At 33.1% G+C, this 12,940-nt stretch overlaps 1 protein-coding gene across 3 annotated transcripts in view; it reads left to right on the plus strand.

Moving 5' to 3' along the window:
• GckIII (Germinal centre kinase III) overlaps positions 1-12,940 on the plus strand; it is a 172,500-nt gene that overhangs the window by 85,511 nt on the left and 74,049 nt on the right. For all 3 annotated transcript variants that reach the window (XM_088264964.1, XM_088264963.1, XM_088264962.1), the window contains exon 2: positions 3,771-3,995. In XM_088264964.1, the coding sequence (XP_088121090.1) occupies positions 3,771-3,995 (225 nt within the window). The remainder of the gene's footprint in view (positions 1-3,770; positions 3,996-12,940) is intronic.

Consider the following 12,940-nt stretch of genomic DNA (forward strand, 5'->3'; position numbering starts at 1 on the left):
TAGCTGGTAAATATTAAGTTAAAAATATGCCTCTTTTGCTGAGATATAGTACACTTTCTGGGCATTCCGAAAACATGCTCAACTGAAAATTGACAATTTTTGATTTATGACGTTCTTGAAAGGAGTGAGCGATATATGTTACCGAGCCGGTACAAGTAGAGACCGGAGCATTTCGTCGTAACGTAACGTCGTAACATCGCTCGCGGCGAGCATCAGCGAGCATCCGAAACTGTGGATGGAGCGCTCGGTTCGCTGTACTGATTATACGAATGCTCGCATCGTAACGTGTTACGTTATGACGAAATGGCTCCGGTTAGTCTCCACCCATTCGCATTTTTCTAATGAAATCATGTATGTTAAATTATTATTAACACGTATGTATGAATGCCATTCAATAGCGAGCGACGCGCTGCGCTGTATCCGTACGTCATCTCAAAATAATATTTTATCCGTTACCCATTATGACCGTTTTTTCCTTTACATTGTTCTTTTGTGTCGTCATTTTCTTACGCGAGTATTCTTGTCAGCTGGAAACGTGTCATATTGTTCATATAGCGAGTGGAGTTTGTACATTGGATACGCAATACGTAAAGTTTCACGGTAAAAGCTCCGACGTCACACGTGAGATATTGTGACATTACAGTGGGAGGTATGCACTGTTTTGTCACCGTTGCGACTTGCACCAAGTGTTGATTTGAGTGTATCCGTTGCCAAGATGCAGGCGTTAAAAACTTGCGCTGATGCCAAATAAGAACTGCTATAAAACATGATGCAGTTAGGTTTTTACGATTTAAACAAATTTATCTTATTGACTTTATTTTAAGTGTGTTTTTGGGTAGATTTTATGGATTAAACCCACGTACTGGTTGTTGAAATATCACTTTACAAAAGTTAATTTATATATTTGGCGTTTCATTTGTAAAACTCCATTTTAATTTAAATATTTCACGATGAATAGATTGAATGACCATTATGCGCGTCGTTGGTTGGGTGAATGGGCCGAAAACAATATTTAGCTTGATTAACTTTTTCAACGCAATTTTTTTTCACCGATGAGGCACTTTTTTGGTTAAATAGCTATGCCAATAAGCAGAATTGCGAAGTGGAGAAAATCCAGAAGCCTTTGTCGAGACGCCCTTACATCCAATAAAAGTCACTGTTTGGTGTACTTTATGGGCAGGTGGAATCATTGGCCTATATTTTTTTAAAGACGATGCCGCTCAGAATGCTACGGTCAATGGAGAGCACTACAGAACCATAATTACTGACTTCTTCGTACCTCAGTTGAATGACATTGATGTTTTCAACAAGATGGTGCAACATGCCACACGGCGGGTGCCACCATCAATTCAATGCGGGAAATTTGAATTTGTATACCTCTAAAAAACACCCTTTAAATAGATGTACAGTACTATTTTATTGTATAATACTATTATAATTGTTATACTGGTATTTGTGATTCGGAATACGCTTTGTAATTGCCTAATATTTTCATCTCACGATATCCACCGTCACGCGGTACAGAATGTGATGTAAACTTTACGAAGGCACTTTTTGTGGAAAGTCTTATGCGCATTATTGTTTATTATGACCTCGAATAACTCTGCTATTGGCAATAAGTAAAAGTATTGCAACACTGCTCGTTCTCACCTTTATATTCGAACTTATTAGCACATCTTAAAATAATTTTTATAATTCAGTATACAAAATAGCATGCTGTTTTTGATATATTTTTTTCCAAAAATATATTTTTGTATACATAAACATTTTTTACCCTTAATTTTTCCCGTGGATTAAATGGGATGGGACACTATGGAACAATGTTGGTTAGACTTCAAAAAATTACCGGAAATCTAGAAATATAATATCGCCAAGAAGAAATGAAAAAATCAGTTTAATGTTGAAAACTACAGATGATTACCTCAACACTAGATATCCCAATTTCCCAATGAGACAATAGGGGATTTAAGTACTCACGTACTTGTTATATATACGAAAGATAAATAAATATACAAGTAATATGAAGGAAAGTTGGAATTGCCTAATAAAATAAATTTTAAAAAAATATATTAATTAATATGTATTAATTGTTAAATCAAACACAGATTTTTTGAGTCTATTAAGTTGTATTTTATTGTTAAAAAACACATAAAAATTAATATGTGACAATTGTTTCGCCTAGTTGTTGCATTTTCAAACGAATGTTTGAAGACATTCGAAAATGCCATAACTAGGCGTATCAATTGTCGCAATATTAACTTATATGTGTTTTTAAACAATAAAATACAACTCAGTAGACTGAAAAAATCTGTGTTTGATTTAACAATTAATACATAAATTAAAATGGAGTTCCACAAACTAAACGCTAAATCAATAAATAATTATTTTAATAATAAATTTGTGATAAATATGCAATCGTGCAATTCAATTTAATTTAAGCAATTACGCAACACTAACTATTCTTGTACTTTCTTCCCTTTTCCCTATTTAACTAGTGTTTTCTTTTAATTTATTCTTAATTCGTTAATTTAAATGTTTGAAATTATTATTGAATGTTTTGTACTTATATAATATAAACACATATTTTTATTGTAGTTTTAGTGTACAGTTATTCAATACGGTGAATATCTTCGTAAATAAGTAGATCGGATATTGTGAGTAAATATTATAAATGAAACATAATGTTATCTTTATATTTCGTTATTTCATATCAACGATTCAATTTATTAAAATATAATGAATTTATTTATCCTCCTCGCAACATATTAACAATTTATTATCTCTCTGACTACAAGGTATGTTCCAATTGTTATGTAGAGGTATTAATAAAATTAGATAAAATTTTAATCCTTGTTTAGAAGACCTACTTCAAGTACTCTTATCTTAGAATAGGTGTTTTGAAAAAGGTGTAGACTGAAATATACTTTATCATCGTTTCACGTTGATTTTGCTTGAAATAATAACACCAACGATGTTGTGAATTAATGAACTAGAATTTCATACGTGTATAATCCGCATAAAATTAATTACCGTATCATTTAGGGAACAATCGTTCCCGGGTGAGAAATGAATCATTATTATTAAACCAATCGCTGAAATTACTCTTCTCAATGTCTGTTAAAATAGCCTCGAATAGCCTAAAATAATATGTACGTATGTACGCAAATGAATTAGTTAAATTTTTGATGAAGGTTGGTTGTACCTAGTTTCCTTTCAATAATATATCGGTACCTAATTTCATTTAGTTAAAACCTACCTTTAATTGAATATTTCCCTTAAATCGTTTGGAAACAATATGTACACTTGATGCGAATTTTTAAATAAGGATGATGAAAATTATGAAACCCTGGATATGTATGTATATGAATCAGTGATTTTTTTTGAAATTTCTTTTTAATAATATATTAATAATTAATTTCACTTAGTTAAAACCTACCTTAAGTTGAATATTTCCCTTAAATTGTTCAGAAACAATGTGTGCACTTGATGCGAAATTTATAATCGCAATTATGAAAATTATGAAATCTTGGATATGTATGATACATATCAGTATTTTTTGTTTCAATAATATATTGATACCTATTCCCTTTAATCGTTTAGAAACAATGTGTAAGCATCCACGTTGAAATGATTTCTGTATAGCACTTGATGCGAATTTTGTAACAAGGTTGACAAAAATTATTATAAGCTGTTTATGTACCCCGTCTTTTTCTGGTCAAGCAAGTCGTGACGTGAACAAAGTGTTAATTAATGCAATTTTCCGTTTCCAGAAGGTCGATCCTGAGCTTATCTTCACTAAGCAGGAGAAGATCGGCAAGGGGTCATTCGGCGAGGTGTTCAAGGGGATCGACAACAGAACCCAGCAGGTTGTGGCCATCAAGATCATAGATCTCGAGGAGGCCGAGGATGAGATCGAGGACATTCAGCAGGAGATCATGGTGCTGTCGCAGTGTGACAGCCAGTATGTCACCAAGTACTTCGGATCCTACCTTAAGGTAAAACCTTTTCTATATTACTTTACTTTAAACATATCTTACGTAAACGATCAACTAAGAAGACACACATTCTGATGCAAAATTACGGTGTAAATTGAAGGTGTCTCAAATAATTACAACGAAAATCGCAATGCAATCGAATAAAACAAAAATATGTTTTCCCTAAAAAAAAAAATTTTAAGTACAATTATTTCATATTGTTTTTCGTCATAACGCATTTTTTGTGCCATATATTTTCAAAATTGAACAAGGATCGGTATTACGGCAAAGATATTTATTCAGTAGGCCATAATAACAAAATTTTAAAGTTTAAAAAAAAAACAGTGAATTTTACTGAAACTAGGTTGTGATAGATGTTCTAATGGTAATATGAAGAATGCAAGGCTGATATTAGCGTTATCGATCAAATTTAAGAAGGCGTTTAGAGATGATTTGGACATGTGAAACTAATGTATGAGGGAAAAACGGAAAATAAATATATGAGGTGAATGTGCGCATTTTTTTGTGAAATTGATTTTCAAAATCGAATAAGGATCGGTATTACGGCAAAAATATTTATTCAATAGGCCGTAATAATATAATTTTAATATGAAATTTCATCAAATAAATTATACTGAACCTAGGTAATAAAATTGCGTATATTATTTGGTTAACTGTGAAAATTTCAACTTATTCGAATGTGTAGCCCTAGGGAGATACCTATACTAAATATTAAAATACAAATTTATTACATGAGATAAATCCGTGACTTTCCTTAGGATATTTACTTAATAAAAAAACAGACATTCTCGTACATTACGGAATAACCCAAATAAAATTTATTTTCACAGGAAATGGAATACATTTTTTCTTCCGATTGTAATATATTTTCCTAATAGAATGTTTTACGTAACCAAGGAGTTCCGTACCAGGCACAGCGCCATACAAATTTTATATTTTTAAGGCTATTGAGTAATTATGTACAATAAAAAATAAACTTTGATTTTTTAACCCAAATTTCTTGCGCAAAATGCGATTTCATTTGAATATTCTGTGTTCCGATTTCATTTAAATATTATATGTATAAATCAATACACAATATGGCTCCAGAGTATCTTAAGGAGCTGTGTATTCCAGATGAATTGGTTGATAGACGTCTCACGCTTCGATCGGCTACAACATCTGCAATGGGCAAAGTTATCTTACCAGCTCGCAACCAACGCACTAAATTTGGCGAGCGTGCCTTTGCTGTTGCAGGACCGACGGCGTGGAATGCTCTTCCACCAATGGTTAGAAATAGTGAGAGTGAGATGATCTTTAGAAAAAGACTAAAAACACATTTGTTTGCTAAATCATTTCCACCATAATATTTTCCCCAATTCATTCACCGTGAAGCGCCCTTGAGGTATTTTTTTACGAAAATGGCGCTATATAAGTTATCCAATTTTATTATTATTATTATTATTCCCATAACAATACTGACGCTGAAAAATATGTATTATGACATGATTAAATGTTTAATGTCCGCATTCAGTAATATATTACATTTTTTAATCATCGCCTATCCACATACTCGTAATTTATTAGACATAACCATTTGTGTTTGTTAAGGCCCAGTATTCGATAAGTCGCTACTTAATTTTCTCTAAATCCAGGTAACATTCAACGTGAATGATTTTTTTTAAACATTGTTTTTTGCATTAAATAAATAAGTTTTTCTTCGAAATAATTATATGGTTTTGAAAAAAAAGAATAATCGATATGTAAGAAGTTTAAAAAAATGTGTAAAAATTATTATTTCTACATACTTAAGTATATTCTAAAAAACAAATAGTATCCAATATACATTATTAAAAAAAATCGGGCGCGGAAAGACGTGTTAGCTTTTCGGCGGTTGGCCGGCGAATATGAGGTCTGCCTTTGCGAATAATCTCTTAAATAATCGACATCGTGATAGTGTGTTTCAATTATGTCAGTAATTAAGTATGCAGAGTACTATTATCATTTGAAACTAATTACAACATTTTGAGTGTGTCCAAATACTTGTTCACAAAATCTGGATTATCTCCAATTACAGGAGTTATTTTCATATTATTTTTTGACATTTCATCAAAGATGAAGAAGAATATGGAAGTCTGGGCATATTCTTATATCCAGACTTCCATATTCTTCTTCATCTTTGATGAAATGTCAAAAAATAATATGAAAATAACTCCTGTAATTGGAGATAATCCAGATTTTGTGAACAAGTATTTGGACACACTCAAAATGTTGTAAATAAATTATCTGGTCAAATTATAAGCTTAATAATAAAAATGAAAATGGTATTTTCTGGCGTTTCTCATGTGTGTGATTATAATCCGGGATTCGGATCTCACATACTAATATAAGAGTTTCTGCTTAATAAAAAAGCTTCTTTACATCTCACCAATAGATATCTCTAGTGAAGTTCTAGTGATTCAAGAACAAAGTTTCTAAATTGGTTCATATATATAGAACTTCCAAGAATTTGAGTAGTGTGGTTGTCAATAATGGGTAGAATTGGTGAATGTTACACGTGTGTAAAGTGATCAAAACCAGCCTATGACGGTCGTAAGCCCCGTAAATGCCCAGACTTCCACATTCTTCTTCATCTTTGATGAAATGTCAAAAAATAATATGAAACTAATTACATTTAAACTTTCACCTTATGCGGGCGGTCGAGTATTTTTGATGTCGACATTATAATTATAGCAAGGTACAGTCTTAAAGAGATTTAAATAAAATCATACTTTATAAGAATGAATGCTAGGAACAGAGTGAATGGCACACTGAAATCAGTTATAGTAAAAACAAAAAAGCAATCAGCCAAAATTAAACTGGCAGTGAACATCGGAGTCCTCGTTCCAACCCTATGTTTGGAATTGAAGTATGGAGTTGGCAAAAGAAGGATGGAAGTAGACTGAATGCCGCCGAAATGTGATCTCTCAGATGAACGTGCGACGAAACGATGCATGATCGATTTTCGATTGGTGATATAAAGAAAGAATGCAAGGCTGGAATTTGCGTTATTGATAAAATGAAAGAAGGTGCGTTGAAATGGTTTGGATATGTTAAACGAACGAATAAGTTATGAACGGAAAATAAATATATGAGGCAAATGTAGTTGGAAACAGGAGGGAGCAATGGAAGACCGAAGAAAACTTGGCATGCTCAGATACTTGAGAATGGTCAGGTCAGGAGGGTCAGAGATAATCAGCGGGTATGTATGTAGAGAGGCTAAGATTTTTTCCGAAGACAGATTGGTGTGCCGTTCTATTCCCTCTGCCTACCCCTGCAGAGACGCGGCGCGATGGTTAAGTTTTAGAATGTTTTGACTGCATGTGACAAACTATTCATGTGGTTGTATTGTTTTTTTTTTTAAATATATATTTCATGTTTCCTCCATGACTACGCTAATAAAATAAGCGCCCGCCTTTTGAAAAAGTAAATTACTTACTTAACATTTACTTGTCGAGTGTGTTGAAGAAGTCTGTAGAAACAAATCGTTTAATCGATTGAACCGTGATTTCTTTCGTTTAAGCCGAGTTGAACTGTTTTATTACGATCAGTTTTTGCTTCTTATTTTTGAACCCAGTGCAATGAGCAATGGTTGCGCCACCTTCACACCTTACAGACCGCTCTCCTATTTCTACCGTTATTTATCACTCCGACTACTCTCTTTTCCATAGAATATTGGAAAATCTCGTTCTAAGTTTCAATATTGTCTCGTGTTGTAAAGTAAAATCGCTGTCGTGCCAGAACATTTCGGGCAAAAACCTCATTTTATATTCAGTACATTTTGCAGAGTTCGTTGGCGTTTCGGTCTTTTTTCATCTTATTTACTACGATTGCTCCGTTTTGGTTTATTGTTTTATTGCGGACGTGTTTTGTGAAGATATTCCTAGCAAATGTTCCGCCGAATGAAGAGCTTATTTCTAAAGAAATTTATTGCTAGATATAAAACGATTGGTGAAAATCCCCGATTGGTGACTTCAACGGAATTTGTTTTTTGCGGTTTATTATATCACTTTAATGTGAGTTGTATAAAAAATAAATTAAATAAGATAAAAGTAATTAAAAAATTCAGCAATTATGATGATTTTTAGCTAAATAATAAAATTTAAAGTAGAAACATTCATTTATACGATTTTAGTTTTGTACTGACATTTATTGGTGGAATTGCATACTTTTTTCCACTTTTGTTTTGTTTGACCACAATTGTATAGTTTTTTCCACTTTTATTTTGTTTTGTCGTTACCTACATCATCAGAGTGGTGATGTCGGCAACGACGAAACCCAATGACTGGTCAAATAATATAAAATAGTTAAAACTAACATCTATAAAATAACCGTCGTCTTGTATCCCATGTTCAAATCAATTTAAACCTAGCCCGGTTTCGTTATGTTTACGGAAATTTTTAGCGACAATAAGTAGAAATTCGGAATTACTCTATATTTTACACTTGATGCTTTCGTTCGTTCAAAAATCGTCAGTTTTGTTATAAGTTCAAATAATTTTTATTTATTGATCTTTTTTCAAACCCACAAAATTGCTAGATGAAAACATTTTTTTCCGCTAAAAACTCGATGCGCATGTTGTAATTTGCAAAAAAATGAAGCTACGATCACAGATCAAAGACGAGTGACATAACAGGGAACGTTTTTTTTTAATGTTAAAAGTATACTTGTAGAATAGACCTACATATATAATGTGTACTTTTTTTTCGGAATCCTCACCACTGGAAATCTTTGCCAGCGTACGAATTACGGCACACCTACATAATAGGCGTGCAGGGAATAGGCGAGGCGGTAATCCCTCCCGCGAAGTGCTTCTCGCGACTCTGAAAGAGTTTCAACGGCGGCTCTGCGCCTGAATGGGAGCTTATCCTAATATTTGCAGACAAAGATACCACTTAGAGGAGCGCCAGCGAAAGGACGGTCTTAAATCGCAATTTAGCAAAGCCGGTGACGTATGAGGCCCGCGCGTAATGGGCTACCGCGGGAGGAGAAAAGAAAAAGCGTTTTCAAATTATTTAACTAAAAAAAATCTTTACTAGCTAACCATCACGCAGCTTCTCCTAGTTCCTTGTATATTTGAGTATTTGACACCCAGAATTTAAGCTAGAAAGAAGTTTAAGAATTTAGGAATTCAAAAAGAATTTAAGCTAGTCGGGTTGCGGTCCGGTGGTTAGTGTCGCGGACTCGTAAGACAAAGTTTCTCGGTTCGAACCCACTCTACTACAATTTGATACCTATTTCTAATATTGAGCCGCTTAGGCTCACAGAAATAGTATGAAATTGAATTTTTTGTGTAAATAATTTAAAAAAAACACAAATATTTTTCTTTTAAAAAATAAATAAAAACAAAAATTATATAAAATATAAACCGAGAAAAAGTAACGAATTAATATAACCATCTTAATCGGGTCAACTATAAACGTAACCTATCAGAAATATTTTGTTCAAGTGCATAGAATGTTACAAATAGTTTCTGCAAAAAAATGCAACATATTTGCGATATAATCCATTGCTAAACTGATGAGAATCGTTTAGATCCCACCTTAGAACCACATATTATACACACAGAAATCACAAAATTTACATTAAAAAAACTAACTATCACCGCCGCTTCATCGCAGGGGTAGGCAGAGAGAATAGACAACACCACACCAATCTGTCTTTGCAAACAATCTTCGCGTCTTCCACATTCATGCATCTCATCATACATACCCGCCGATTATTCCGACTCCTGACCAGACCACTTTCAAGTACATTTTTGAAATACTTGATCGTGCTAAGTTTTCCTCTATTTTTATTTTTAAACTGTTAATTTGATATATTTTTTTTTCTGTTAAAAGTGATAGTTTAATCAATTTTCGCCCTTACAAACTTTTTAAACGCAGTTTATCATTTCGCTGAATTTTTAAGCGCTCTCATCGCAAAATAAGCTACAGGAGCCATTACTCGTCTTGAACTTTATTAATTAATTTCCGACTGCGGCGGACTGGTGTCTATCCTTATTCCCCATAATGTTAGACGATATTTTTCCATTAACTTTACGAGCCAAGTTTCTATTCAACTGCCGCTAACCTATTAAAACCTGAAGAAGGGTTATTATGCCGCCTGCTTTTGTTTGTGTAACACAACGAGCGTTTCGAATGCGGAAACGGGAACTTCCAAAAAGACTTGCATAGTCGAAAGATAGAACTAAGGTTCTTCTTCGAAAGGGTTATACTTATTAGGGTTCCTCCGTTTTACGGATTTTATGATTTTTATCCCAGGTGCCTGCGTGCTAGCTGTTGGCTCGCTTAGGTAGGAATCGCCGTACGAAAATAGGCAAGACTATAAGGTTACACATGCATTCGGGTCACGAGGTTAATAGAACTCTTATCAATGCGTAACTTTTGTTATCTAACTTAGTCTTTGATACAAAGTTCTGATGTTTAGAAAGCAATTTAGCAGATGGAAATGGATTTGTCGAGTTTGAGCTGCCAAGGACTAGCATAACATGCTACGGATAGCGCAAAACTTGAACAAATCTAGACGTTTATGTTTTTAATTTAATGTTTCAAAAAAACGAAATTATCATTAATTCACTGTACTTATATAATTAACATACGTCAAACGATTTATAGGTAAGGTATTCACAAAGTTATAATATATGTTTGTCAATAAAACTTTTAAACGTTAACCGTTTGTTTTTAAGTAGAAATAGCAGTATAGCTCCTTTGATCAATAAAAATATAACTTTATTTACATCTCCATATGGATCAAGAAGAAAAGGAAGTCTGGTTATTTACTGGGCTTACGACCTAACATTGGTTGGTTTGAGTGATCACTTTATGCACTATGATTTGCTAACACTCAAACAACGTGTAAATTTTAGGATACGTGATATATACATGTAACAAAATTTAAGTAGTGTGGTTGTTAATCATGCGTAGAATGGTAAAATGTTATACTTGTATAAAGTGATCACTCAAACCACCCTATGACAGGTCGTAAGTACCATAAATCCAGACTTCCATATTCTTCATCTTTCTTGAGATGTCAATATAAATAACTCCATAATGGAGAAATCCTGATTTTGTGTACAAAGATTCGGACACGCTCAAAATATATTATTATTTAATGACTTGGAAATTAATTCAGAAAAGTGATATTGTATGTAAATATGTACATAAGCGAAGTAGAAAAATATTTTTTTGGATTTTTTAAATTATATTTACCCTTTGGTACAGCGCTTTATTGGGCCTGACGTCGTTCTGACGTCACGTCTCGCACAACTTTAAAAAAGGGTTAAGGGTTAATCTCTTAATCGATGGCTAAGCAACCGCCGAGCCGGGGTTACCTACCTTCTTTATATTATTATCTAAACGGTTTTCCGTAGAATTACTTCCTGCTTACAAAACTGAGTATCGGCTTTCCGCCCAGTCTCCGTTAATGCAATGTTGCCTCATAAATCATCGCGCCATTACAAATAATGACATCATGTTGTGCGTTTTGCAAAAACTGGATAAATTCGCGATTCGCAATGAATTATTGTATTTACAACATTTTGAGTGTGTCCAAATACTTGTTCACAAAATCTGGATTATCTCCAATTACAGGAGTTATTTTCATATTATTTTTTGACATCTCATCAAAGATGAAGAAGAATATGGAAGTCTGGGCATTTACGGGGCTGACGACCGTCATAGGCTGGTTTAAGTGATCACTTTACACACGTGTAACATTCACCAATTCTACCCGTGATTGACAAACACACTACTCAAATTCTTGGAATTTCTATATGTACTGTTCAAATTTGAAACATGGTGCTTTAATCACTAGAATTTCACTAGAGACATCAATGGGAGATGAAAGAAGCTGTTTATTGAGCGGAAACTCTTTCATTTGAATGTGAATTTGATTGTGAATAACTCCTAATAGGAGATAATCCTGATTTGTGACCAAGGATATAGACGCACTCAAAATGTTGTGAATAAATTGTTGTAATTATTAACATGCTCTTTTTTAGTATCGAGTGAAGAAAGAATAGTACATATAAAAAAAATATGAGGGGAATGTGATTAGTAATTGTGGCAGAGGAAGACCGAGGAAAACTTGGAATAATCAAGTATTTCAAACACTTTAAAGTGGGCAGGTCATGAGTCGGATAATCGGCGGGTGTATACGAGAAGATGCATGAATGTGGAAGAGGCGAAGATTGTTCACGTAGACAGATTGGTGTGAAAATAAAATCATTTAGAAAAAGCTCCGATATTTTATTTGTCTGAAATTAGAATCCCCGTCTGTAATTGGATTTTTTTTGATTGGCAGCGACTCGAAATCTCGAAATGTGTGCTTTCACTTTTATTTATTTTCCACTTATCCAGACTTAGCCACAGTAACGCAGGGCCGGATACAGCTCGTTTTTAATAAGTTTACTTCTATTTACTGATTTGGCGTTTAATTTGTAGAACTCCATTTCAATTTATGTATTAATTTTTAAATAAAACCGATTTTTTTAGTCTACTAAGTTGAATTTTATTAAAAAACACATAAAAAAATAAATATTGTGAAAATTTTATTAATTATGTTATTATTTAAAATGTTATTTTATAAAAAATATTATAATATTTATATTATTATATAATTTTTTTGTGTTTTTTTTAATAAAATTCAACTTAGTAGACTCAAAAAATCTGTGATTTATTTAAAAATTAATACATAAGTTTACTCACTCCTCCCCGTATAATGAATATGCCATGTGTTATAAAAAAAATCATAAAAGAAAAAAGTATTTTAATAAAGTGGTTTCATATTACGTTTAGCCCGTTCTCTCCAACCGGACTATACAGTTATGTCACGATATAGGAAGAGTACAATGATAATACTAGAAACTAGAATAGTATACTATGTTCCAATCTCGAGTGCGCTTCTTTCGTCACACCACTCGGTGA

This window comes from Brachycentrus maculatus, unplaced genomic scaffold, assembly GCF_059751285.1.
Source record: "Brachycentrus maculatus isolate JH-2025_06_01 unplaced genomic scaffold, ASM5975128v1 h1tg000240l, whole genome shotgun sequence".
Classification (NCBI taxonomy): Eukaryota; Metazoa; Arthropoda; class Insecta; order Trichoptera; family Brachycentridae; genus Brachycentrus; species Brachycentrus maculatus.